The following is a 26,217-nucleotide window of genomic DNA, read 5'->3' on the forward strand; positions in this document are numbered from 1 at the left end:
CCACCAAACGTATAGTGAAGTGAAGACATTGATGAGGTAGACAGTTGTTCGTAAAGAGAAAGCATCCGACTTTTGTTTTATTTATATAAACCACACGGTTATTTATTACAGTTATGTCACAATACAGGTATGTCACTAATATAGCTATTAAATTGTCGTGCAAATGTGTCAAAATGAAGAAGCCGCGTTTACATTTTAACGAATTACCATCAAAAAGATTAATCCTTGCGCAAAGGGAAGAAGCCAACCAGCCAGATGGACAATCAAAGCGGAACCTTTGCCGTTGTTGACGTTTTTGTCGCTCTTGTCGTTGCACAAGCTGTGACTACAGCAAGATGAAGAGCAATTCTTGACTTGCCCAGTTTGATTGAGAGACGCACAAAAATTGGAGCACGTTTCATTGATTGCAGTACAACCTTTACTGCGGAATGATGTGTTATTCTTATACTCCACTTCCAAATGAAAACAGGTTGCATTAGGTTCCTGGCATGTTTTCCTTTGTTTATTGCATACACCCGATGCATTATATACACACGAGTAACACGAAACTAAAAAAAACACGAAGAAAGACAATACTTCAAATGTGTCATTTAAAGAGATGGGAAAAACATCATCATCAAGACGATAAATAAATCTTTTCATCATTTTACAAACAGCCAGCCTAAGGTATCGAAAAATTTCATAATATTCCATAGCTTTCATGCATTGCTAATTCTGTATGTTAATTAATGGTGTGAAAATGTAATTAATTCACATTAATACAAACAGTATATCTGCATATCATCCAGCGGTGTAGAAGCGGGGGCGCTTGGGGAGGAGCCCCTTCCACTTTGAAATTGGCAATTTTAAAAGGGCACTGTTAACAAAACGTCAAGAGAGCCTCCCTCTGATAAATTTAGTTCTACAGCACTGATATCATCTTTCTTCGCTTCTCTACACCACAAGTTTTGAGAGAAATAATATGTTGTGGAAATAGGCTTGGGTGAAAGAATAGACGTATTCCTTCAATATTATGCACTTATTACTTTACATAATATGACTGAAAACAAAAATTTACCTGACTTGTCAACCACCCGCGAAGACTTCGCAACAGATTGGTTGTTTCCTAAAAGATACGATGAAACCCTAAATTAATAATTATGCCTTCTGAATCATCAAAACTGCGGTCATGTTAAAAGCCTTGTACCACATAAAGCCTCCCACTTTTCCTAAATGCAAAGACCTTGTTGGAAAATGGGCAGTTCTAAAATTTAGCAAAGGTGAAAATATATTGATTACCTAAACGTGGAAATGTGGAGACAATGTTTACTGTCGTGTTCGATCAATGTTTACTGTGTAAATCAGCAAGCTCGAGAAGTTCAAAGGCCTTGATCAATTTTATTATAAATGCAAATGTTTTAAGTTGTTTGTCTATCACACAAAAATTATTAACCACGAAATTTTGAGATTTTGCCTTTTTCTCCGTTGAAACATTTTTTGCACACCTAAATTATTTTCGAATTGTACGGTTCTCGCTTCTCAGGAATGCTGAAAATGCCATTTCAGAAATCTAAATCTCAAAAACTTTTTGAGCCATCCTAAGGCCAAAAAATATAAGTTTATCAGTGTGACAACTAGTTTACTACGGTGGCTCACAAGGGCCACCACACAAAATAAAAATATTAATACACACACAAAATAAAAATTAAAACACAAAATAAAAATACACACGCAAAATACATTATACACACACAAAATAAAAATACACACACAAAATAAAAATACACACACAAAATAAAAATACACACACAAAATAAAAATACTCACACAAAATAAAATACACACACAAAATAAAATACACACACAAAATAAAAATACACACACAAAATATGATTGCGGGCGCTTGCAGTGTCGGATGGTCTGACTATCATATTATCAGTTTGTAATCAGATATGTGTAATTCACTAATTGTGATTTTAACATGTGGTCGACTTGTCGTCGTATTTAACTGTTTCAACTGCGAAACATTTGAAATTACATTTGGAAAGGAATCGAAAGCAAGCTCTTGCATAATCCTGGCATAATTATGTTTTGTGCCAACTGTGGTGCACAATCACTTGACGAAGCTTCTTTTTGTCACAAATGCGGTGTGCGTTTGGGAAGATTAACTTCTTTGCCAAAATGTTCTGAAGCGTCAATGACGAGTAGCGTCTCTTCAAGCAGTTGCCCTTCGAGCTCTGCAAGTCCGTTAACTTCAACTTCAAGTACCCCAAAGCTGTTTATAACAAATACAGGACAGGCTAGAGCAATAATGTCCTTTCAAAGGACAACACATTAACCTTAATTTTAACCAGAATACGGGGAGCAATATCGTAAGCAACTTTGAAATAATTGATCACAGTGAAATCAGTGAATTTTGTTATGTACTCAGGAAGTTGGAACCATTAGAACTTTGAAAACAAATGCGATCAATTACGAGCAATTCCGAGTAAGCCGACACTGCAAGCGCCCGCAATCATATTTTGTGTGTGTATTTTTATTTTGTGTGTGTATTTTTATTTTGTGTGTGTATTTTTATTTTGTGTGTGTATTTTTATTTTGTGTGTATTTTTATTTTGTGTGTGTATTTTTATTTTGCGTGTGTATTTTTATTTTGTGTGTGTATTAATATTTTTATTTTGTGTGGTGGCCCTTGTGAGCCACCGTAGTTTACCGATCATCTCCAATTCGACATTCAACATTTTCATCTAGTGGTTAGGAATTGAAAATCCTATTATTCAGATTTAACATCGCAAGGCTGGAAAGGAGACAAGCAGCTGTTAAACTTTCTTATCAAAACTCATTCATGAAAGAAAGTGTAGCCATCCCTCAGGTTTTCTTCCTCGTATATGTAGAGTATATTATTGAATGAGCGAGCCAGAAAAAAATCAGGACTTCATTAGCATGCTGGCAACACTACTGCTCTTGCATGATTGAAAGAAACTTTTAAAAGAGAGCATTGGGCAAAAAGAGAGCGAAAATCCATACAAGCGCATTGCTAGCACTATAATGATAGAGACAATAAGTTCAAAATGAATCTTCCTTGCCTGATTTCGATGGCTCAATGCTATTTCTCGACACTGCTGGTTGTAAGACTTGCGTGTTATTCGTGGTATTTGTAACTTGAGATTGCGTTGACTGTGTTGTAGACTTTAAAGAAGGGTTGGCAAAGTAGCAGTCAGACTAGCGGCAATATAGGCTGATGTTGTTTTATTGCTGACATTTACACGGATGATGTCACCATGTTAACTGCATGGCGGGATGATGTCACTATGTTAACTGCATGGCCGGATAATGTCACCATGTTAGCTGCATGGGATGATGTCACCATGTTAGCTGCATGGCCGGATGATGTCACCATGTTAGCTGCATGGCCGGATGATGTCACCATGTTGGCTGCATGGTTGGGTGATGTCACCATGTTAACTGCATGGCCGGATGATGTCACCATGTTGGCTGCATTGCTGGATGATGTCACCATGTTAGCTGCATGGCCGGATGATGTCACCATGTTAACTGCATGGCCTGATGGTGTCGCCATGTTAGCTGCATAGTTTGATGATGTCACCATGTTAGCTGCATAGCCTGATGATGTCACCATGTTAGCTGCATAGCCTGATGATGTCACCATGTTAGCTGCATAGCCTGATGATGTCACCATGTTAGCTGCATAGCCTGATGATGTCACCATGTTCACTGCATGGCCGGATGATGTCACCATGTTAGATGCATGGCCGGATGATGTCACCATGTTTGATGCATGTCCGGATGATGTCACCATGTTTGATGCATGTCCGGATGATGTCACCATGTTTGATGCATAGCTGTGTGATGTCGAAATGCTGGACGGATTTGTGGCAGATGCATTTGTGAAGATTGCTGACCAAATTTTACACAATGCAGCAATACAGCTAAAAAAATTTGCTTGTTATTAAAACACAAGACGCATCTTTATAAATTTTTTTGTTCTACATAAAAAATTAAACATTTTTCTAGTCCATATATAATTTATGCTAATTCTTATTTATCATAAGTGATGATATCGTAGTAATAGAATTATTGGCTTTTTCATTGATAATTTGCCAACATAGTCTTAATCATAGGCGTGCGGAAGCTTCGATTTCTGTAGAGTTTAGGAAAGCTGACTTGCACGAATTTTAAACGATTACGATCCAGGACAGTTTTGGAATTTTTATTTCGAAAAATAGTTTTGAATCATTGAATGTTTTTGAGTGAAAAAATTTCAACATTTAAACTTTCAGGAATAACTTCATGGAAAAATAAATTGATTATTGTATGTTATTAAGAAAAAACTCGTTATCAAAACCAGTTAAACCAATTCCTAACATGTTAGAGCTGTGTGCTTAATCGATTGGATAGGACCAAAAATTCTGATGTATGAAATTCACGAAATCACAGTCTTTATAAAGATCGCAGTTACTCGTCCTTCTATCAGGGAATCTAGGAACGAATGTATGAAATTCACGAAATCACAGTCTATATAGAGATCGCAGTTACTCGTCCTTCTATCAGGGAATCTAGGAACGAATGTATGAAATTCACGAAATCACAGTCTATATAGAGATCGCAGTTACTCGTCCTTCTATCAGGGAATCTAGGAACGAAAGTGTGCTCTGGGGATGTTTTGGGAGCTTATTTGGAATTTTATAAGATTACAGTTGCCATTGCAAGTTTGCTACACTGGCAAACACAAAAACCATGGCTGCTCTTCACATAATAGTAAACACAAAACATTCTCCATTTTAATTACCAAAGGCTTAGTCGTGGTAATTAACTTAATTTATTAAATACACTCTTCGATAACATAATTGATAGGGTATGGTGAATGGTAGAAAAATATTACTAAACAGCACGATGCATTTGTGAGAAAAAAGGTCTATCAAAACCTTCCCTAAAACCTAACTTCATTTGAGAAGGTTTTTTGGCAGAAATTCTTCACGATGAAGTTTTTCGTGTTTTTTTTTCGTGTAATTTAATAAAGGGAAAAGATCTCCTTGGCTTTCATAAGCCTGTGCAAGCACAGTAAATATCTTTTGGTTTTTTAAATTTATCACACAATACAAGTATTAAATTTACATATGAATCAATGAACGCAAAAACAGTTTTTGAAAAGAATTTGAGAATGCAAACTTTCATTTCGAAGTGGAAAACAGCGACGAGCCACTTGAGCATAGACAATCATTTTAGTATAATTGGAAATTACAGATGCCCTTAACTTACCTGCGAAAAAAAGGTACTCGGCCTTATTCAACATTTTCATTGACGACTGGATTGTGTTTAGTTACTTTTTATTCTGCAAAATAGACGTTAACAAGGTGAGGATAGCTAGCTCCGTGTCAACTGCTGAAACTGAACAATAACTAGTAATGACGGTTGCTATAGCTAACAACACCACATATTAAAAGTTAATTGCATTCCTACCATGACATCATGCTCAGACTCAGCCAGGAAAAAGTAATCACGGAAAGCAAAATCCCTCAAAGGAAACTTTTGCGCGATATTTTCAAACTCCTGTACCAGGATTTGAAGTTTTTAATAAAATGAAATTCATCTCCGTCAATCATAATTTAGTTCACTGTTCATATTTTTAAGTTCACGTACGAATTAAGAAAGAAACTCTTTTTGAAGGTGAAAAAAATTATATGCCTAATCATCTTGTTAGAATCGGCTTTAGAAGTCAGACATACGTTCAAAGTAAGTTAATAGCGCTGTCGTAACATTGTCTCTAGTTAGCTATAAACTAGATGAAACGCTACCGAAGAACTATCTGTTGAACAATGCTGCTACTCGTTTATCATAATTCAAGATGAACTTTGCAAATCAATTAATTTCCACCCACAGCATGTTTTAGCATATAATGAAAACACCGCCGTTGCCGAAGTGACGATTTTAAACAAGTATCATCCGAGAGTATCGTTAAAATGTAAAATATTCTTGATGATAAACATCGTTGTTCGAAAGTAGCAAGAGAATATGATGTTTCAAACAACTCTACGTACAAAAATGATTTTGTGAATTATATAGCTAATTGTTCAGTAATGTCTTTTGAACTACGTAAGTAAGTATTCATAAATGACGTAATTAGTCCCACATTAAAAATTTAAAACGCCGATTGATCTCGCCCACGCTACAAGTGAAGGACGCTGAAACATCAAATCAGGCACGTGATCACGTCTAATTCACGTCAAAATTCCGTTCATACGCGAACAGCAGACAACAATGTCTGAAAGACAGCCGTTATTAGCTTCGTGCGGTTTCTTTTTACTCGATCGACATGAAAAAGATCAAGGATTTATATCTCCTAAAATGTAATTTATTAGGAAACCGTTGCTTCATAAGGCACAGATTATGAATTTCAGCATTCATCGACGAATATAAAATACTAGTGCTTATTTTTAACACTTTCATGATTTATTTTATGGTTGCCTTGTAGCACCATGCATAAAAAAGGATTTTTACGCGTTAAGAGCAGTGTATATTTGCATTTACGGCTGGGTTTTTAGAAACTCAGTTCATGATACCATGTTAGTTGGGCCTTCCAAAATTGATGTTACTGGAACTTTGTCAAAAGAATACTTTTTTCTTTTCAAACATTTCATCTAAGTAAGTACTCTCGAGATTTGACCTTGGAAACGCTCTTTAACTACGAGGAAGACAAAAATGCTTAGCTGTATGGAAAAGTACGAGCTTAATAATATAATATTCCACGTTTTCCTAGGGGCACAAATACTTTTTATGTGACGAATTTCGTCTTTTACGGTGAAATCATAAACTGAAAACATTGAAGTTTGCTCAACATCAACATGACGCGCCCTGGCAGGTGATCGACGCAATGAAATTAAGAGAAACAAATTCTGAAAAAAGTGGCTATGTGAGATTTTAGACATAACGTACGATACATACTTTGAAATATTTCACTAACCTCTTTCTGTAGCAGAAGTCTTACTGATGAAATACGCTCCTTTGATAATACAATGTACTACCTCTTTGAAAATTCTAACACTAGCTACGTGCTAAGGTACAGTTGCTATGAGAACGAAGAAACAACTTTTAAATTCATTCAAATTTTTCTTATTAAGAACCTGTAAAAACAATATCATAAAACAAATTGACACTCTCTGATTAATGAATGACGCAGATGAATTTGATCAATCACATCCACACCTAATGAATAAGACCCACACAATAAGGTAGAACCCAGTCTACTAGATACCTGACTCCGCCGAGATTCTATATTTACATTGAACTGAAATACAAGGAACGCTACCCGTAATAGAAAAGCCTAATAATTTTTAAAGCCTAATCTTATGCCCAGACACGCGAGATTACACTCAGACACGCGTGTGGAATCAATCAATTTTCACTCCGCGAGAGAATCTCGAAACACTACACACGCGTGTCTGGGTGTAAATCTCGCGTATCTGGGTGTAAGATTTAGCTTCAATTATATTATTTGCTTCAGGTAGCGTTCCAGGTATTTTAGTTTAAGGCATATTACAAGTTAGTGAGGCAAGCCGCCATCTTGAGAGGTGGCAAAACTGCCAATACGTACGAGTAAAATGGCAAAATCTGCTTTGATATACTGTTGCAGAGTTGAATTGGTAAAATGTTTGACATGCTTGGTTTTCTAACATTCTTTTAGCATATTTCTTGTAAAGAGTTTTGCTTTTGCCACTATTAACGATGATATCCTTGCATCACCTTGACTCGGTAGTCAGACATCTAGGGAATTGGGTTCTAAATCATCGGCCACTCACCTTGACAAATAAGATGAACAATATAGTCGAGTGCTTAAGCTTAAGCTTTCAGCACGATTTCAGCAGAAAAGTTTCCAGACATTTTTTCTCCTTAAAACGAAGCAGGTATATGGAAAAGTGTAATCACACACCTGTTTTTTCAGACAGCTTTCATTCATTTGCATTTATTGTTGATACTTTGAAGTCACGTGATAGCTTTTATTTGCATTATAAACCCAAGATCACCGTTCGCGAGTCGCAACCTGCTCAGCAGGATAAATCTCATCAAGAAAAATTCACACCGATAAAAGAAAATAATCGGGAATCTACTCTAAACGCGGGAAAGCAATTATTATCATCAGTCACATCCCAAGAAAAAAGATCGGTGTCACAGGAATTGTGTCTCCCCGAAAAAATGCCCCAGGAAATTTGGCCCGGAGAATGGAATTTCATAGGAAATTGCGTTTTCTGAGATTTTGAAAGTTGAATTTTATAAATTGTGAATTGTTGGGCGAAACAATTGAGGCAGTCCCAACAGTCGATAAATCGCCATCGATTCTTGCCGATTACGTTTCTCCTCGAAAATATCTCTCCGTAGAAAAAATTCAGAAGTGCAGATGCAATTTCCAAGCTCAAAACTAGTCAAAAAATTACAAAAAATAATTTTTCACGTTTTTCAACGGTCAATACGGCAAAACAAACGTTTGTCTCTAAGAAAACACGCATTATTTCAGGGGGGGAGTTGATCAAAATTTACTTGCATGTTTTTGGCTTCATCCAATCATGGGACAAAACTATAAGAGTTATCGTTCCAGTTGATATTACAGTCAACTGGCATAAGTTCTATTCTGTGCATAAAATTCAATTTATGACGCCGACAGATTTTTGTTGAGTTTGTTGAGTGTTTTGTAATGCGGATTGTGTTGGCGGAACGTGTTTGTGAAATGTGTGAGTCGTTCAATTATTTGTGTTTAGTGTTTGCAGACTGTTTTTCTGAGTCATAAGCTTTCTTACTACCTGTTCTTTGATCGACGCGTGAAAATGCGATGGTTATTGTGCGACTGGCTTTAAAACATTTGACCAAATTTACAGCTTCCATTGTATCGGAAGATGTCTAAAGCTAAAGTCAAAACGTCATCGATAAAAACATATTATTTTATTTTTTGTAATGGATCTTTTAAAATCCTCTATCGCATGGGGTATAATATACTTTGTAAAATCGGAATAACTTGTAATAACTTAAAGATCACCCAGTTTCACAAATTTTGAGATAAAAGTATAAGTTTTTCAGGGGGCCGATTTTCTGTGACACCTACTATTTATTGATAAAATCATTATAATGTACAATTCCACTAATACTATTTTTCCATTTCAAATAAAAGTAGCTACAACGATACCTCCTCCGCCCCCACTGAAAATTCCATTCAAGAGATAACAGGATGCAGTGTTTTAGGGTGCAACAGTAGGATCATATTCGTCAAATTTATAGGGAAATTTGGACCACTTTTTGTACGAAGGTCTTCCATCTAGGTCACCACCTTCAAAAAGGAACCCATCAATTTTCAGCAGCGGAAACTCCCCGTGTTCGTTTCTTGCGCGTTTACCCCAGTTAAGGCCACACTTCTTGCAGACGGTCCTTCCTATCATATCAAATCCAGGACACCTACCGGTACTTTTCGCGTCCTCATCAGCTGAAAAGATAGCGTTAGGAAGATTATCCTTGTAATGGGGACAATATGAAGTGTCAACCTTCTTTATGTCTTTTGCCTTGCATGCAAACACGCCACATTTCTTGCAGAGCAATTTTACATCATCTGTGATATTTTTGGCAGGATTCTTAGTCGATATTTTATTGTACTCTTCGAGTATTTTGTGTTGGATTTTGAGCAACTGAAAAGAAAAAGAAAAAAATTTAATCTTCACAAACAAGTTTTTTCTCACTAAGCATACAAAATTAGCTCTAAACAAGGACATTTTTAAATTCTGTTATTTTTCAAGCCGACAAACACAATTCTACTTCCTGAGACTTGTGTTACTGATCAACAGCTAATATTTTGTTCTGAACAGTGTATTTGTCATCGTGAACGACAACTGAGAAGCTCCTAAAAAAATTACGATTGAAAACCAAAATGAAAAAGATAGCTCAAACACGACAAGCATTTCGGCAGATGAGATGATGCTATTAAAAGAATCTCGATGCAAAGTGACGAAGTTACATTTCATAAATATAAAATAAAACTAAGGAAATTTTAAAAGACGGAGAAAAAGATGACACAACCTTACCTGCCTCTCAAATTCATCGAACTCATTTTTGTTTAGATTCTCAATTTTTAAAAGTGCGTCTTTCATTATTTTTTCCTTTTCTATATCACGCTTCTTCCTCTTGGCTTGTTCACTTGGTACGATAATCTCGTATTGCCAACCGTCGCCGCCAGTCTCTCGTGACCTTACGCGGCCACGAGCTTGCATAAACGTTATTTCGTTACCAGGCATGCCATAGTTGATGACGAAATTACAATCGGGGACATCTATACCTTCAAGTAGGACTGACGTGGCAATGATAACGTTGCTGTCACCGTTGCGAAAGTTTTTAATCTTCTGATCTTGTTTGGCTTTCGACATACCACCTGAATGAAACATAATGAAACTAAGAACTAAGAATTTTGGTGAATTTTTATCTCCTACGTCACGAGCAGTTCAAACTAAGACCAACAAAAGACGTATTGGACGAAGAAGTCTGAAATCAAATGTGTTCATAATCAAATGCGCAACGTGAAATCCACAAACAAACTAGATTCATTTTCAAAAATGGAAAAATATTGTAACAACGATGTAACAACTGAAACATCCTATTTTTCATATAAATTGCGTTGCGAGTAAGCTGTTACCATCGTGAATTTAGCTTACCCTCCATTACTTTGACCACTGCAACCAATCACAACAGAAGGATTGTTCACCAACACTTTTAAAGAAGTAGTACTTTCAAGCCAGTTGAGAAGAGCTAAAGCAATCAGCCGTGTTTTCACAAAAATAATTCCCTTCGATTTGTTGCCATCGCCAGATAACTTTTCAACAAGACGTTGCTCCAACACTTGCAAACCTTGACTCACCACTGGGCTAGAGCATTCGATAGCCGAAACAGCATCGTCGAATAGCACACGAAGTCTCTCTTCCATATCGGTCGATGACTTATAGTTTATATTTTCCTTTAGATAGCGAAGGGCATCCTCAGAGCGGACATCTTCATTAATCATTAAAGAATTGTTGTATTCTTTTAGATGCTCAAAACACGTAAAGATATCGCGCCCCAGTCCTTTCTTACACATCTCCACCACCCAATTTTCATATGGCTGACTTCCGTGAGGATGGGCAGATTTTTCAAAATCTTTCTCAGAAATCATGACTTCTATTCGACACATGACAGGATCGACAGTTGCTCTGAACGCGTTCTCTTGTTCCTGGGAAAATGTTGTAATGGAAGTACTAGCAGGTTGTGTTCCCACGAAGAGCTATGAAAAATCAAATAAAAGGACATAAATTCAGACTTTCAAGGAAACATTCGCAAACTCGTGGTTTCCAAAAGATTCGGGGAATCGACACATGCGAGCACACTGAATTTTAGTATATAAATAATAAAGATTTCTTCAACGAGTAGGAATGTTGCGATAAGTAGAGTGCATATGGGTGAATGTTAAGTTACAAACCTGTATTTCTTGTACATCTAAGTTCGCACAGAGCTCCATAATATGCTTCTCTGCCGAACTGGTTCCAATACCGGGCGAAGCTGAGAGACCAATGATTTGCGGCAGACAGGGATTGGGACTCTAAGAATGAAAATATCATTTGAATAAAAATTGTTCAAAAATGCAATACAAACTTACAAAATCAATCAAAATGAGCACATTTTAAGTTCCAAAACAAAATTCCACATGGCCTACGACCTCAACAAGAAACACACACCTCAATTTTCCCGCAAATAAAATCGCATGATTTCGTTGTAAGGATGACCCTTGATCGTGTGATGGCATTCGTCAAAACAAGAAGAAAACTGCCCAATTGTTAGCTCTTTTTCTCCTGGTGCATCTGTTTTATCTTTCTTCAGGGAATTAACCAAGACCTGCGCAGTCAATACTATCACTTGATACTCCTCAAGGAGTTGAGGCAGAGAAGATGTGGGTGAATTACTTCCGCAGAGACTCGAGATTCCGACGGACTCGGGAAGATATTGTGCCAAATTACATTCCTGTTGATAAACGAGGCTTAGGTTGGTAACAATGAATGCAACGTACCGATGCCCGGAGCTGCACACGTGTTGTTTAATCGCTTCCATGGCAACAAATGTCTTACCACTACCTGTTGGTGCACAAATTATGGTGTTCTTTCCTTCTAAGGCTGGTTGCACGAGATAACTCTGGTAGTCGCGTAGTTTCAAGCTCAATTTTTCCATTCCCACTACCAGAACATTAACAGCTAAACACAAACGAAAAAATGCAACAAACTTTACCAAAAAACATACGTGGAAAGCACTATTTACAGTATAGGTCAAGTTAAAGGTCAGTGCAATGGCTTCAAAAATAACTTTCAACTCAAGTGTAGGATGTGATAAAAAAGAAAATGTATCAAACAAAACCACACTAAAGCATCAACTTGATCCTATCTGAAGCCCAAAAATTCTTTGTCAGAATAAAAAAGCTCATCTGTTTATTTTCCTGTATTGTGGAAGTTATATTATGTCATTGTAACTTGTAAGATGTATCATAAAGCTTCCAAATATCACCAGTTTAAAAACAAGTGACTGTCTGATCTATCAAGCTATGTATATTTGCCATCTAGTTTACCATATGGAAATTATACTTATTCAAGAAAATGAAGCGAAAGAAACAAAAAACAATTATACTCACAATCACCAAAGTTATCAAGTGTTTCAATCACTTTCTTTGATTCATCTGGTTCAATGACAAGGTTAAAGTTCAAATCTTGAAAACAAATGTCTCCAAAGTTATAGCTGCAAAGCTTTTTAATAATGCTTGACTTGAGGTTGCCATTTTCATATTCTTTCATGAGTACACAAGCCACATCAAGGTTGAAATCTGAAAAATTAAAATTAATGGCATTTGTTCTGACCAATTTGTCTTGACAAGTGAAATAAAGTTACGTGTATCCTACACAAAGGGAAAGCAATGGTATATATATTGCAATGAAACAACATTAAAAAGTCAAAAACTAGCTTCAGGACACTTACTTCACCAAGAAAACCATTAAAATGTTGGCGAAGGATAATGTATCTTCACTGTGAGAGACTTCATATTTTTCACACAATTTTTTACTTTCTGTAACTGGTCATCAGCAAAATCAACCAATTGAATGTTTACTCTGATGTCTAGTTATTTCAACAAAAGAAAATATGACACAACATCCTGAGTTTTATATACATATAAACTTGTTGCATAACATTACAGGAAGAATGAATACCTGCGGCAACACCTGGTTCCAGAACTCTATCATCCCTGCCACAATTTGAAAGAGCTCCCCTCACTACAAAATACACTTTACCATCACATTAGGGCAATAAAGCCATAGTTTTCAATACACAACTGCAATGCATTTATAAACTTGCTCCGAGCCAAAAGCAGCATAAAATTATCTTACAATAATATAAACCCCATATAATTACGACAGCCTGTCGTATGGCTGAGATTAATGGTAATGCTCATGCTGATTGGTTGATTTGCGGTCTGGTCAAGTCACCTTGTCTTTTCAAGAAACTTATCTTTCGTTCAAAATTCTAAAGGAGCCAACAAAATAAATGTAGCAAACAGTGGTGATGAATGACACTAACGAGTGATTTTCACTATCCCGCAGAAAAAAAAATGCTACGTTTCGAGGCGAAGATATAAACGTCGAACAAAATAACAACAAAAACAGTTGCAATCAAACAAAGCCATATTATAAAAGATTTCACGTCGTTTTCTAACGTCTTTGTCGCTCAGTCAGTACAAAAACCTAAGTCAATACTTCACCATATAGACCTCAACAGTCTTTTCATAAGTTGATATTATGAATGATATACCTTTCAACTTAGGATCAATAAGTTGAGCAGCGTGTTCTTGTCCGGTTTTGCGTAATGCTAAAACGAATTTCGGCAATGAATTGGGACCACGTCTTTTCAATCGCCCAAGCAAATGGTCTCGAACAGCAACAATTGGTCCGTGATTCGTACACGCAGTTCTTACATTCTCGCAGTCTTCTTGTGTAAAAACATCTTGCATAACCTCTATTACTTTCAATGGGTCAATTTCTCGGATAAAATAACGCTGTCTTCGACGAATGTCTTTCCAATCGGCTTGCATTTTTATCATAAAATTTCGTGCAAAATTGTAAGGAACTCGATGAGAAAAATTGTCAATGGATTTGACACCAGTATGCCAAATTATAAATCCAGAATTTAACAGAAATGTTTAGATAGACATTGAGTGTTACAAAAAAACTTTTTGGGAATACCCATATTGGGAATTCCCCTCACGGCCAGATACAAATATGATGTCATACCACATTAGTCTAAATGTATCTTGCCCATTTACTCCAGCAATGCAATTTTTTTAAGCAAAATTATGCACTATTTTAGAAGACTTTAAATTCCACTCATTGCTTTTCCCATATTGTAGGAGTTAAAAATGGGCTGTCTTGGCTACTGTAGACATGCAACAACTTTCCCATTGTAACCTACAAAAATTAATATGCATAATTAACAAGGGATATTGGAAAATTTTAAAAACCTTGTCTTTTTGACATGTTAGTTGAATCAACCTTAAATGCTTTAAACATCTAAAAAATCTCTCAAATGCAACTCCAATATAACAAAGATGGAATAACCTTTTCAAAGACAATGGAGATGGACAATCTATAAAGATAATAATAGATATATGCATGTTTTCCGTAGTAAGTTCTTTTGAAATCAATCAGTGACGCAACTGGGGGGTGTCCTGCTGAATGTGAAGTTACGGGGGGCGAGCATTAGGGGTCACGGATAAGAATTACCATAAAAGATTTTATTCAGTAAATAAAATACGTTTATGGGGAATCAATATTAACGCTATCAATGCTATTATGATGTAACTGCAGTATTAGTGCATGTAATTAAATTAGAAACAATTTGTTGAGGAATCTTATAGAGGTAGTCGTGCACGAAAAAAATGTCAAGTAAGCTGAGAGTTTTGCACGAAAAAATGTCACGAAAGCTGAGAGTCGTGCACGAAAAAATGTCAAATAAGCTGACAAATTTGCACGAAAAATGTCACGAAAGCTGAGAGTCGTGCACGAAAAAAATGTCAAGTAAGCTGAGAGTTTTGCATGAAAAAATGTCACGAAAGCTGAGAGTCGTGCACGAAAAGATTTCACGTAAGTTGAGAAAGACTTAACTTACGCATATCTGCTCAGTTTACTTTCTGAAATTTACACAATTTGCATTAAACGTCCCGTAAAATCAAAATTATTTTTGAACATCTTATTCATGCCTTCACAAGCCATTCAAAATGCAGTTTCTGCCGCTTTTCCTTTTTTTGTGGAATTTTTGTTTGTTTTTAGTTTTAAATTTTGCTGTGGACGCTATGTACCCATTCTAGCATTAAATAATTGAGAATTTTGCTAGAATCATAGTCTACAAAACATTTAAAATTGGCTACTTTTATGTGATTCTCGAATTAAATACATACGTAAAATTGCTTTATGTGAACACAAGTCGTAAGTAGTAAGAGAAAATATTAATTAATATGTACGACCATTCCTATTTTCTATTTTCATTCAAACTATCTCTATCTAATTTTATTATTGTTTATAAGATTATTAAAATGCACTATTTTACAAAAACTGTCCTTCCGTAGGCATACGAGGTGCTGGGAGTGTTGCATCACTCCCAATTATGAGCTGAAGGGGAAGCGTCGGGCCGTTTCTACTCGAAAGGCGTGCAGTATTTGGTCTTTTTGTGGCCTAAGCAGTAGAAAAATTAATTACTTTATCGACAAAATGAATTTTAACAAGCAAATAGCAAGAAGTTTATTACAAAGCAAATTCTCTTTACCTTTTCGTTTGCTAATTATTTCAATAATGCTGTCAGATGAGAGCAGATGCCCATAACTTAAATATGTAAAAGATATATTTTCATCTAAACCATATTTGACTTTTTTGGCAGGAGAAAGGCGCTAACATGACATCAAAATTTTCCTGACAATAATTTATAGTCATCCGTATTACATTTTCTGGCTTCAACGTTTATTCGAATAAAGTATTTGCGAAATAATGTGACATTTTAACATCACACGATAACGGAAAACTATAAAGGCAAACATTTAAAGCGAGCACATTAAAAATAGTATTGTGTCTTTTTTTTATATAAACTCTTTTCTATACGGCGTGAGTGAAAGTTTAAGCATGAAGTGTCTTCTGCATCTTGTGCTACTTCTATTGACAAAGAAATACATCCAATCCCTAAAGCTTTCTTCATGGAACTGTGAAGCAAAGACTGAGGTGATGATGAACATGCAGTAGGCCTTCGACATGTTTCATAGAAACACAAGAATATTGAGATTGAAAGCATGCATGAAAAATTTACAAATTGCATGCCATATTTACCATGTTGCACATGTTGTCTTTGCTAACTCTTTTGCAATCAATTGACAAATTCCTACTGATCTCATTAATGTATCACTAATCAATTCATAGTCACATGATTTATGTGACTATTATTTAAACATTTCTTAAACATAATGATTGTAAACTACAATGCTCGAAAAACTTACAAGATCACAATTATAAAATTATTTTTCTGTTGGTAGAAAATCTTCTGATAAGCCCCGGCCCTAAGGCCTTCGTCTTCCTACTTTCCTGCTTATTTCTTGCTTCATTTTTAACTATCAAGACTTGTAACTATTTGCTAAAGATTATTGCTTTTCTATCTTACCGCATGTGACCACATGGACAAAATATTTTATCGATACAAATAGTTAAGGTAAGGTAAAATACCACTCAATCAACAAAACATAAATATGAATATTGAAAAGCGCAATTTTGACCTTAACAATATGTGTTAGCCTAGCAATCCAGGCATATAGTGTTTTTCTATATCAATGAATTTCATGTAGGGCAATTTTGCTTTTGAGCGTCATCTCCCTTTGGAGATGACGTACACTCTTCTTGGCATTATAAATATCGGTAGATTGTAAATTTTCATTTAGCAGACGTCGAAACCTGAGGAGTAGTCTGCCGAAATGCATCGTGTCGTTTAATTTAGAACTATTGGGTTAGTGCTCTTTACTAAAACAGTTCTTCTAAGAACTATCAACTTATCGTATTACTTTTACCATTCACTATGCTATTTGCTATCTTTAGAACTATTTTCAGATTTGTCACCACGACAAAGTCTCTATTTTATTAATTTTTGTTTTCGTCGGGCACAGAATAGACATCTAACAGAAGGCTCACTCGGCTAAAATCGTGCCTAATTTTTTTACTGCGCATGCGTGACTTCCCAGCAAGATACTTTCACAAAATCAATACGGAATAGTATTGTACTGATAATTCACGTTTGAAGCTAAAGTTTGCCGAAATTTTTATAAAGAGTTATCATCTTGCAGAGAATATAAAGTTCAAAGCTTTTGTAGTGCAAAACGCTACATTTGTGAAAACATCTATATTTTCTATTGCGATCTAGCGTATCTTGCTGGAAGGCGTGTCTGCTTAGAATTTGCTCCAGAAAAGTGGGGACACAAACATCAAAGGTTCCGAGACGAGTGGACTTCTGTTAAGATATCTATTCGGTTTTAAATGCACAGCAGAATCAAATTTCTCCAATTTGTAGGGAAAGTCAGACCACTTTTGTACAATCGTCTTCCATTTAAAGTACCAATTTCAACGCGGAAATTAGCAATTTTCAGAAGTGGAAAATCCCGTGCTCGCTCCTTGCTCGTTTACCCCAGTTGAAACCACAATTCTTGCAGACTGTCTTCCCGATCATATCAAATCCAGGACACCTACCGGTGCTTGGCGCCTTCAATGGCTTCAAAGCTGGCGTTAGGAAGATTTTCCGTGTAATCGGGGACAATATAAGAAGTATAGCATTTCTTTATGTCTTTTGCCTTGCATGCAAACACGTCACATTTCTTGCAGAACAATTTTACATCATCTGTGACATCTTTGGCAGGATTCTTAGTCGACATTTTATTGTACTCTTCGAGTATTTTCTGTTGGATTTCGACCAACTAAAAACATTAAAGTTACAACGAAATATGACTCTTCCTCTATCCAAGAAAATATATTTCTACAAGTATTCATATCTCTATACATAGATGGAGGAATTTCATTGATATACACGTTGTATGTATACATATGTAAACACATACCGATAATAACAAATAAAATAAACATTCTACCTTATACTACATCTACAATAATTGAATAAGAATTAAAAGTATCTACATATCTAAGAAAAGTATTACTGGTTTTGAATGGTTGATCTTCTCTTTTAAAACTGCAACGTGTTTCTCTAAGCGGTTAATAGCTTCTTAAAATCTTGTAATTTACCTTGTCCATGCACAATTTGAATTAAAGTCACAAAAGTGTACTCTTGACATGAAACGACGAAGTTGCACTTCATAAACAAAAAATCGGTAATTCTAGTAAACTGCAAATAAGGAGAAATGTCAATTTTCCCTCCTCCTTTATGTTACATAATCAAACACTAATAACAAAATGTTAGCAAGGTATTTTGCACTCATTGTCACTTGCAAATGTTTCGTAATAATTGTTCATAAAATAACCGATGTGAGCTCAACCAATCAAATCATTCAAAGAAAATTCACAAATGAACCATGAATAAATGTTGAGGAAAAATTAAATTGTTTGTTTCAAATTTTTCCGTTTCGCATTATAGTCATTTTATAAAAGAATAAATGAAATTTTTTGGTGTTTGCATTGCTTATGCAAACCTCGGCGAAGTTTTTGAGAACTCTCGAGCAGGTACAAACTGTCGCCCTTCGGTCTCGGGCTTAAACTGATCTGTTCTTGAGTTCTCCTCAGTTTTCATAAGCCTGTGCAAACACAGTAAACATCTTTTATTTCTAATTGATTATATTATATTCAGGTGGAGGATGAACGACAATTCTTCTTATTTGATCTAGTGTAAGCATGTATGACTCAATATACACTGTAATTCTTAGCAAACTACGACAGAGAAGAGGACACTCTTACCTGTTTGTCAAATTCTTCTTTGTTTTGATTTATTACTTTCAAAAAGTGCGTCTTTCATTAATTTCTCCTTTTCCATATCGCTCCTTCATCGTGGCTTGATCATGTGGTACGATAATCTCGTATTGCCAACTGTCGTGACCAGTCTCGTGACCTTACTCGGCCACGAGCTTGCATAAACGTTATTTCGTTACCAGGCATGCCATAGTTGATGACGAAATTGCAATCAGGGACATCTATACCTTCAAGTAGGACTGATGTGGCTACAATGATGTTGCTGTCACCGTTGCGAAAGTTTCTTATCTCCCGATCTTGTTTGGCTTTGGGCATACCACCTGAATGAAATTAAGAACTAAGAATTATGAACTAGGAATTTTGGAGAGTTTGTACATCCTACGACATGACTACTCCAAACTAAGACTAGCGAAAGACGTTCTGGACAAAGGCTCAGGGGAGCCTGGAATCACGTGTGTTTAAAATGGGGGAAACACTTGCGATGTAACAAAAAGCTGAAATATCCTTTTTCTCATACGAATTGCGTTGCAATCAACCTGTTGCCATCTAGCATTATCCCAAGTTCATCATCACACTTTTCTGTATAATACGTACCGAGTCCATTTCTTTGGCCGCAACCAATCACAACAGAGGGATTGTTCACCAACCTTCTAAAGACGCGGAACATCTAAGCCAGTTGAGAAGAGCAAAGCAACCAGCCTTGTTTTCACAAAATAATTCCCTTCGATTTGTTGCCATCGCCAGATAACTTATCAACAAGACGTTGCTCCAACACTTGCAAACCTGGACTCACCACTGGGATGGAGCATTCGATAGCCGAAACAGCATCGTCAAATAGCACACAAAGTTTCTTTCCATATCGGTCGATGACTTATAGTTTATATTTTCCTTTAGATAGCGAAGGGCATCCTCAGAGCGGACATCTTCATTAATCATTAAAGAATTGTTGTATTCTTTTAGATGCTCAAAACACGCAATAAAGATCGCGCCCCAGTTCTTTCTTGAGCATCTCCACCACCCAATTTTCATATCGCTGACTTCCGTGAGGATGGAGCCAGATTTTTCAAAATCTTTCTCGGAAATCATGACTTCTATTCGCCGCATGACAGAATCGACAGTTGCTCTGAACGCGTTCTCTTGTTCCCGGGAAAATGGTATAATGCGAGTACTAGCAAGTTGTGTTCCCTCGTAGAGCTATGAAAAATCAAATAAAAGGACATACATTCAGACTTTCAACGAAACATTCGCAAACTCGTGGTTTCCAAAAGATTCGGGGAATCGACACATGCGAGCACACTGAATTTTAGTATATAAATAATAAAGATTTCTTCAACGAGTAGGAATGTTGCGATAATTAGGGTGCATATTGGTGAATGTTAACTTACAAACCTTTATTTCTTGTACATCTAAGTTCGCACAGAGCTCCATAATATGCTTCTCTGCCGAAAACCCAGAACCATTGTTACCAGTTCCAATACCGAGCGAGGCTGAGAGACCAATGATTTGAGGTCGGCTTAAATTGGGTTTCTGAGAATGAAAATATCGAAAATAAAAGTTGAGCAATACCCTGCAATAAATGTTAACAAGAAAGGCTAATGAGCAAAAATATTCAATTGCAAACGAAACGCTCCACGTAACGGCCTACGACCTCAACAAGAAACACACACCTCCAATTTTTGCCTCAAATAAAATCGCATGATTTCATTGTAAGGATGTTTCTTTATTGCATGATGGCATTCATCGAACACAAGGAGAGAAAACTGCCCAATTGTTAGCTCCTTTTCTCCCGGTGCATCTGTTTTATCTCTCTTCAGGGAATTAACCAAGACCTGCGCAGTCAATACTATCACTTGATATTCCTCAAGGAGTTGAGGCAGAGAGTATGCGTGCGAATTACTTCCACAGAGACTCGAGATTCCAACAGACTCGGGAAGATATTGTGCTAAATTACATTCCTGTTGATCCACAAGGCTGACGTTGTCAACAATGAAGGCGACAAATTTATGCCTCGAGCTGCTCACGTGTTGCTTAATCGCTTCCATGGCAACAAATGTCTTGCCACTCCCTGTTGGTGCACAAATGATGGTGTTCTTTCCTTCTAAGGCAGGTTTCACGAGATCATCCTGGTAGTCGCGTAGTTTCAGCTCCAACTTTTCCATACCGTCAACAAGAACGCCAACAGCTAAAATACAAACCAGAAACTTGCAAAAAAGATAAACGCCATAACATTATAAATGGAAAAAATCAACGTTGTCAAAACAGCATTCGAAGTCTAGGATGAAGTAAAAGTCGGTTGGCAAAATAATTTCTAAGATACAGGATGTCTTAAAATAGAAAATTTATCAAACAAAACAAAACTGGATTATCAACTGATTCAACTTTCTTCTGTCTGAAGCCAAAACACATTTTTCCAAATCAAAGCAAAAAAATTCAAAAATTCTCTTTTTCCTGTGGTGAAATCTTTTCACCTCATTGTTAGGTGCATTATGAAGCTTGCAAATAGCACTGGTGAAAAACATGTGATTAACTCCATTTGGATGACATATTAAGGTGTGTGTGTGTGGCATAACCCACCGGCTTTTGTAAAATATGTATAAAAAGTCCATCCATAAAGTGATAGAGGTAAGAAAAGTCAGTCTGATAAAATTGTGGGCCTTCCTATCAACAGCATTCAGTTTACAATATAGAAACTATATTAAAGAAAATGAGCCAAAAAAAACAGAAAACATTTGCACTCACAATCACCAGAGTTATTGAGTGTTTCAATCACTTTCTTTGATTCATCTGGTTCAATGACAAGGTTAAAGTTCAAATCTTGAAAACAAATGTCTCCAAAGTTATAACTGCAAAGCTTTTTAATAATGCTTGACTTGAGGTTGCCATTTTCATATTCTTTCATGAGTACACAAGCCACATCAAGGTTCGAAATACGAAAAATTAAAATTAATGGCATTTGTTCTGACCAATTTGTCTTGACAAGTGAAATAAAGTCACATGTATCCTACACAAAGGGAAAGCAATGGTATATATACTGCAATGAAAGAACATTAAAAAGTCAAAAACCAGCTTCAGGACACTTACTTCACCAAGAAAACTTTTAAAATGTTGACGAAGGGATAATGTATCTTCACTGTGAGAGACTTCATATTTTTCACACAATTTTTTTACTTTCTGTAACTGGTCATCAGCAAAATCAACCAATTGAATGTTTACTCTGATGTCTAATAATTTCAACAAAAAGGACATTTGAAAATAACATCTAAGTTTTATATACATATAAACTTGTTGCATAACATTATAGGAAGAATGAATACCTGCGGCAACACCTGGTTCCAGAACTCTATCATCCCTACCACAAATTGAAAGAACTCCGCTCACTAGAAAATACATGTTACCATCAAATAGGGGTACCAGTTGGCAAAAAGCCATATTTTTCAATACACAACTGTAATGCATTTATAAACTTGCTTCTTACAAGAATTTACAGCTACCCAAAGCAATTAAGCATAAATTATCTTACAATACTAAACCCCTTGATAAATACGACAGCTTGTCATATGGCTGACATTTATGGCACATGCTGATTGGTTGGTTTTTGGTCTGGTCAAGTTATCTTGCCTTATCAAGAAATTCCTCTTTCATTTAAAATTTAAGAGAGCCAAAACAATAAATGCTTGAAATATCAAACAGTGATGAGGACACTTCCCAAGTAAGTTTTACTGTAAACAAAAATGACACATATGTATGGCACCAGGGCCTTATGTAAAACTGAGGTGGAAGTGCTTATTTGTGTACCAATTTCTCATGAAAATGATTTGTATTTCTGAAGAACTCAGTCGGACTCAGCTGAATATATGTATAAACACCACCCCCCCCCCATTCTAACTAAGGCCTTACATAGTATTTATTGTAGATCACAAATATGCGCATTAGCGATAAGGCTTCTAAGAATTATGGTAACCTTACATAGTACATGCCACGTTTCAAGAGGAAGTTATAAACGTCGAACAAAACAACGACAAAAAACTGTGAAGTAAAACTTGCAATCAAACAAAGCCATGTGATAAATTCTTTGTTGACTTCGTTTTCTTGCGTCTTCATCGCTTAGTCAGTACAAAAACCTAAATCAATACTTAACGGTAAAGACCCTATTATGAATGATTGATACCTTTCATCTTAGGATCAATAAGTTGAGCAGCGTGTTCTTGTCCGGTTTGCCGTAATGCTAAAACGAATTTCGGCAATGAATTGGGACCACGTCTTTTCAATCGCTCAAGCAAATGGTTTTGAACAGCAATAATCGTTCCGTGATTCGTACACGCTGTTCTTATATTCTCGCAGTCTTCTGGTGTTAAAACATCTTGCATAACCCTTATCACTTTCAATGGGTCAATTTCTCGGATAAAATAACGTTGTCTTCGACAAATGTCTTTCCAATCGACTTGCATTTTTATCATAAACTTTCGTGCAAAATTGTAAGGAACTCGACGAGAAAAAATTTGTCAATGGATTTGACACCAGTACGCCAAATTATAAATACAGTGTTTACCAGAAATTGGGAATACTCACATTGGGAATTCCCCTCACGGCCAGATACATATATGATGTCATACCACATCAGTCCAAATGTATCTTTTCGTATTCCGTTTTCCAGAGTTTCCTGACAAAAGGTGACATTATAGACATTATCATTTTTCATAAACCACTCGCGAATGTTAACATTCGTGACTACATACAAAGGAATTCAATTAAATGGTTTTTATAAATAGAATTTCATTAAATTCCCTTGTCAGGCTTTCACAGTTCCTGTGTTGCAACAGTATATAATCATTTCTAAAGTGTCATTTCTTTTTGGAATATCCTATAAAAGCTTGAGCTGAAATTTAACATTCTTGGAATTGATATTCAAAAAGAAAGTCAGGGAAATGCGGTGTAGGCTCTCTGGGGGAATGAAAAGTTGGCATGTACCAATATCAGCATTACTATAAGCATAGAATAACAAGTAAAAGTCAGATGTTTAGTAGCAAGGCCAACCCAATTTTGATCCAACAATGCAAATTTTTTAACAAAATTAATTTCTCCAGAACATTAATTCCATTCAATGTTTATCCAATAAACGAAGACAAAAATATTTGCATTGTAGGACTGAAAATGGCTTGTTTTGCTACTGTAGACATGCAATTATTTTCACACTTTAGCCTACTAAAATTAATGTGCAAAATCAACTGGGTATATTATGAAGGATGATGGAAAGTTTAAAAATCTTGTCTTTTGGGCATGCAATTTGAATCAATGTTAAAAGCCTCAAACAACCTAAAATATAAATTCCAACATGACAATAATGAAACAACCTCTTCAAAGATAATGAAGATGGACAATGTATAAAGATATAATTATTAATATGAATATTTTTGTATATTTACCAGTATTGATCCATGTTTCTATTTCTGGCCAGCTTTACTCGACTTTAGCTCCAATAGTTTTTACTACCATTTGCCATTTTGCCCCAATCTCATGACATGCTTCACTTATCACCAAACCAACGCTTGCCATCACTTGACTTCAACTCCAAAGCCTTTCTCAGAACAAACCCGTAACTCTCGCTCCATTGACCTTTGCCATCTCAACCACTGTTTCCTTCATTGACAACAATTTCATCCGGTTCTCAGTCCTTATCATCATGAATTTTGTTCTATACTTTGCAATCACTACAGTCCAATCAGCATGATATAAGGATTTCTGTAAATTCAATATGCATGGTGATTAAGATTATGCATATCCCAGCAATTACTCTTTACATAGTACAGATTTAATGAGCATTGACATTGTATCATTGCTCAATTTGCAAAACCTTAAAATATTCAAAGATGTGGGGGCAGCAGCTATAACGATTTGTAAGCATTTTTGGAAATTTACTTCAATATCACAAAAATACGGATGGCTGTATTGTAAAGCAAATACAAAGTTTACATACAATGAATCACTTACAATGAAAATGGTCATACTGGTAGAACCATTATACCAAACAAAGCTCACACCAATTGACACACCATAACAAAGCTGCCTAAAAACACCACAAACATGAATTAAGTGGCTGAGAAAACCAACTATAGTGCATGGTACAAACGGCGCATATGTCATATGCTAAATCGTGTTTTGTTAAAGAATAAAGAAACTTTCCCGCTTAAGTCGCATTAATAATCGTATTGGCCGATTTACACCAATGAGAGACTGAAATTTACCAAGTGTCAATCACTTGTTTTTGGTTCCACTTCCGACGAAGAGTCGAAAACATTCTTTATTTATCAACTCTTCAAGAAGACCTCTCTTGGCTAAGCTTGACGAAAATTTTCACTGATGTATCGCAAAAGTTGATTTGATGAAATTACCTTCAATGAAATTGATAAAGGTAACGACATTATTTGGTCCAGGGAATATTTTTGGTTTTATTTTGAGGTGAAAACTGAAAAGCGACCAAAAGTGCCGGTTCGGCCTGTTTGCCTATTTCGCTCAGCAAGATGAAACTTTGTCGAACTATTTCTCTTTTCAAACTATTCAGTGAACTATTTGGCTACAAGTTTCTTTATTTAGCCCTTTCTTGGATGTTTTGGAATCCTCGGAAGACATATTTAGTTGACTTTTTCGTTTTATCATGTGGTTGTGACCTGCTGTGACTACTTTCATTTGGCTTGCGCGAGAGAGAAGCTTACTCATGCAGCATCCATTTTGATGCTAATCTCAACAAGAAATGGTGTAAAATATAAGCAGCAACAGGTAGGAAGTTTTTGGCTTTTTACTTTGGTTAGTCATGCTATATTAAAAGCAAGTTTTGCGCAGAGTTTTTGCAGTTTATTTGTATTATATTTTTATAAAAGGCGAAACAAATATTGGCGCCCAATTTTGACCGCGCTGAATAATCATAGACTGGGAGCAAATTATGTCCAACATTGAATCAGTGTTGCCAGATCGTGAACAAAGTTCATAGATTTGTGAACTTTTTGCTGTCTTCATAAACATTTCATGAACATTAAAAGTTTGTGAACTTTTCTCATTTTTGTATTTTCTTCATTTTCATAAAGAATGTATAGATAAATAATAGTTCAATGAAAAGAAAATCTTCATAGCTCGACAGTTCTTTCAAAACAACGACGATTTTAAGATAATCCAATGTTCTCCAAATACTTCCGAG

The 26,217-nt window shown here is 35.9% G+C and overlaps 4 protein-coding genes and 3 long non-coding RNA genes across 7 annotated transcripts; all 7 read right to left on the reverse strand.

Annotated features, from left to right (window-relative positions):
- Nucleotides 1-47: 47 nt before the first annotated feature.
- Nucleotides 48-3,241, reverse strand: LOC124443491. Its single transcript, XM_046993945.1, has 4 exons — nt 3,236-3,241; nt 3,066-3,201; nt 1,058-1,105; nt 48-548 (listed from the first exon to the last, which is right to left on the reverse strand). Exons 1-4 carry the CDS (start codon nt 3,239-3,241, stop codon nt 196-198), a joined length of 543 nt encoding a protein of 180 aa, XP_046849901.1. The 3' UTR covers nt 48-195.
- Nucleotides 3,241-3,863, reverse strand: LOC124444715 (highly reducing polyketide synthase gloL-like). Its single transcript, XM_046995351.1, has 2 exons — nt 3,841-3,863; nt 3,241-3,810 (listed from the first exon to the last, which is right to left on the reverse strand). The coding sequence occupies exon 2, from the start codon at nt 3,797-3,799 to the stop codon at nt 3,242-3,244; it is 558 nt and encodes a 185-aa protein (XP_046851307.1). The 5' UTR covers nt 3,800-3,810; nt 3,841-3,863; the 3' UTR covers nt 3,241.
- Nucleotides 3,864-3,886: 23 nt separating this feature from the next.
- On the reverse strand, nt 3,887-7,066 carry LOC124444716. The gene is made up of 3 exons (XR_006948007.1): nt 6,962-7,066; nt 5,260-5,332; nt 3,887-3,929 (listed from the first exon to the last, which is right to left on the reverse strand). It is a non-coding gene; the product is annotated as an uncharacterized LOC124444716 (long non-coding RNA).
- Nucleotides 7,067-9,054: 1,988 nt separating this feature from the next.
- LOC124443493 (antiviral innate immune response receptor RIG-I-like) lies at nt 9,055-14,324 on the reverse strand. Its single transcript, XM_046993946.1, has 9 exons — nt 13,846-14,324; nt 13,167-13,310; nt 12,677-12,865; nt 11,762-12,245; nt 11,480-11,597; nt 10,683-11,284; nt 10,059-10,458; nt 9,525-9,665; nt 9,055-9,466 (listed from the first exon to the last, which is right to left on the reverse strand). The coding sequence occupies exons 1-9, from the start codon at nt 14,132-14,134 to the stop codon at nt 9,419-9,421; spliced, it is 2,415 nt and encodes an 804-aa protein (XP_046849902.1). The 5' UTR covers nt 14,135-14,324; the 3' UTR covers nt 9,055-9,418.
- A 1,118-nt stretch (nt 14,325-15,442) lies between these two features.
- LOC124443839 lies at nt 15,443-16,145 on the reverse strand. The gene is made up of 2 exons (XR_006947766.1): nt 15,853-16,145; nt 15,443-15,761 (listed from the first exon to the last, which is right to left on the reverse strand). It is a non-coding gene; the product is annotated as an uncharacterized LOC124443839 (long non-coding RNA).
- A 1,810-nt stretch (nt 16,146-17,955) lies between these two features.
- On the reverse strand, nt 17,956-19,060 carry LOC124443840. Its single transcript, XR_006947767.1, has 2 exons — nt 19,017-19,060; nt 17,956-18,028 (listed from the first exon to the last, which is right to left on the reverse strand). It is a non-coding gene; the product is annotated as an uncharacterized LOC124443840 (long non-coding RNA).
- Nucleotides 19,061-19,817: 757 nt separating this feature from the next.
- Nucleotides 19,818-25,270, reverse strand: LOC124443494 (interferon-induced helicase C domain-containing protein 1-like). The gene is made up of 9 exons (XM_046993947.1): nt 25,017-25,270; nt 24,452-24,767; nt 23,197-23,688; nt 22,343-22,405; nt 22,110-22,249; nt 21,768-22,029; nt 20,696-21,210; nt 20,418-20,555; nt 19,818-20,222 (listed from the first exon to the last, which is right to left on the reverse strand). Exons 3-9 carry the CDS (start codon nt 23,483-23,485, stop codon nt 19,818-19,820), a joined length of 1,812 nt encoding a protein of 603 aa, XP_046849903.1. The 5' UTR covers nt 23,486-23,688; nt 24,452-24,767; nt 25,017-25,270.
- Nucleotides 25,271-26,217: the final 947 nt, after the last annotated feature.

This window comes from Xenia sp. Carnegie-2017, unplaced genomic scaffold (genome assembly GCF_021976095.1).
Source record: "Xenia sp. Carnegie-2017 unplaced genomic scaffold, XeniaSp_v1 HiC_scaffold_21, whole genome shotgun sequence".
Classification (NCBI taxonomy): Eukaryota; Metazoa; Cnidaria; class Anthozoa; order Malacalcyonacea; family Xeniidae; genus Xenia; species Xenia sp. Carnegie-2017.

Excerpts from the sequence above, each read along its gene's own strand:
- LOC124443491 (XM_046993945.1), bottom strand. Across the intron at positions 1,106-3,065 it reads CATTGAGCCATCGAAATCAG|GAAACAACCAATCTGTTGCG; the intron begins GCAAGGAAGATT and ends CGTATCTTTTAG. Across the intron at positions 549-1,057 it reads GCGGGTGGTTGACAAGTCAG|TTTCGTGTTACTCGTGTGTA; the intron begins GTAAATTTTTGT and ends TGTTTTTTTTAG.
- LOC124443493 (XM_046993946.1), bottom strand. The coding sequence starts at position 14,134 with ATGATAAAAATGCAAGCCGATTGGAAAGACATTCGTCGAAGACAGCGT. Across the intron at positions 11,598-11,761 it reads CATCCTTACAACGAAATCAT|TCCCAATCCCTGTCTGCCGC; the intron begins GCGATTTTATTT and ends TCATTCTTAGAG. Across the intron at positions 9,666-10,058 it reads TCGATGAATTTGAGAGGCAG|TTGCTCAAAATCCAACACAA; the intron begins GTAAGGTTGTGT and ends TTTTCTTTTCAG.
- LOC124444715 (XM_046995351.1), bottom strand. The coding sequence starts at position 3,799 with ATGGTGACATCATCCGGACATGCATCAAACATGGTGACATCATCCGGC.
- LOC124443494 (XM_046993947.1), bottom strand. The coding sequence starts at position 23,485 with ATGATAAAAATGCAAGTCGATTGGAAAGACATTTGTCGAAGACAACGT. Across the intron at positions 22,406-23,196 it reads TATTGATCCTAAGATGAAAG|TGAGCGGAGTTCTTTCAATT; the intron begins GTATCAATCATT and ends TGTATTTTCTAG. Across the intron at positions 21,211-21,767 it reads ACTCAATAACTCTGGTGATT|CTGTTGGCGTTCTTGTTGAC; the intron begins GTGAGTGCAAAT and ends TTTGTATTTTAG.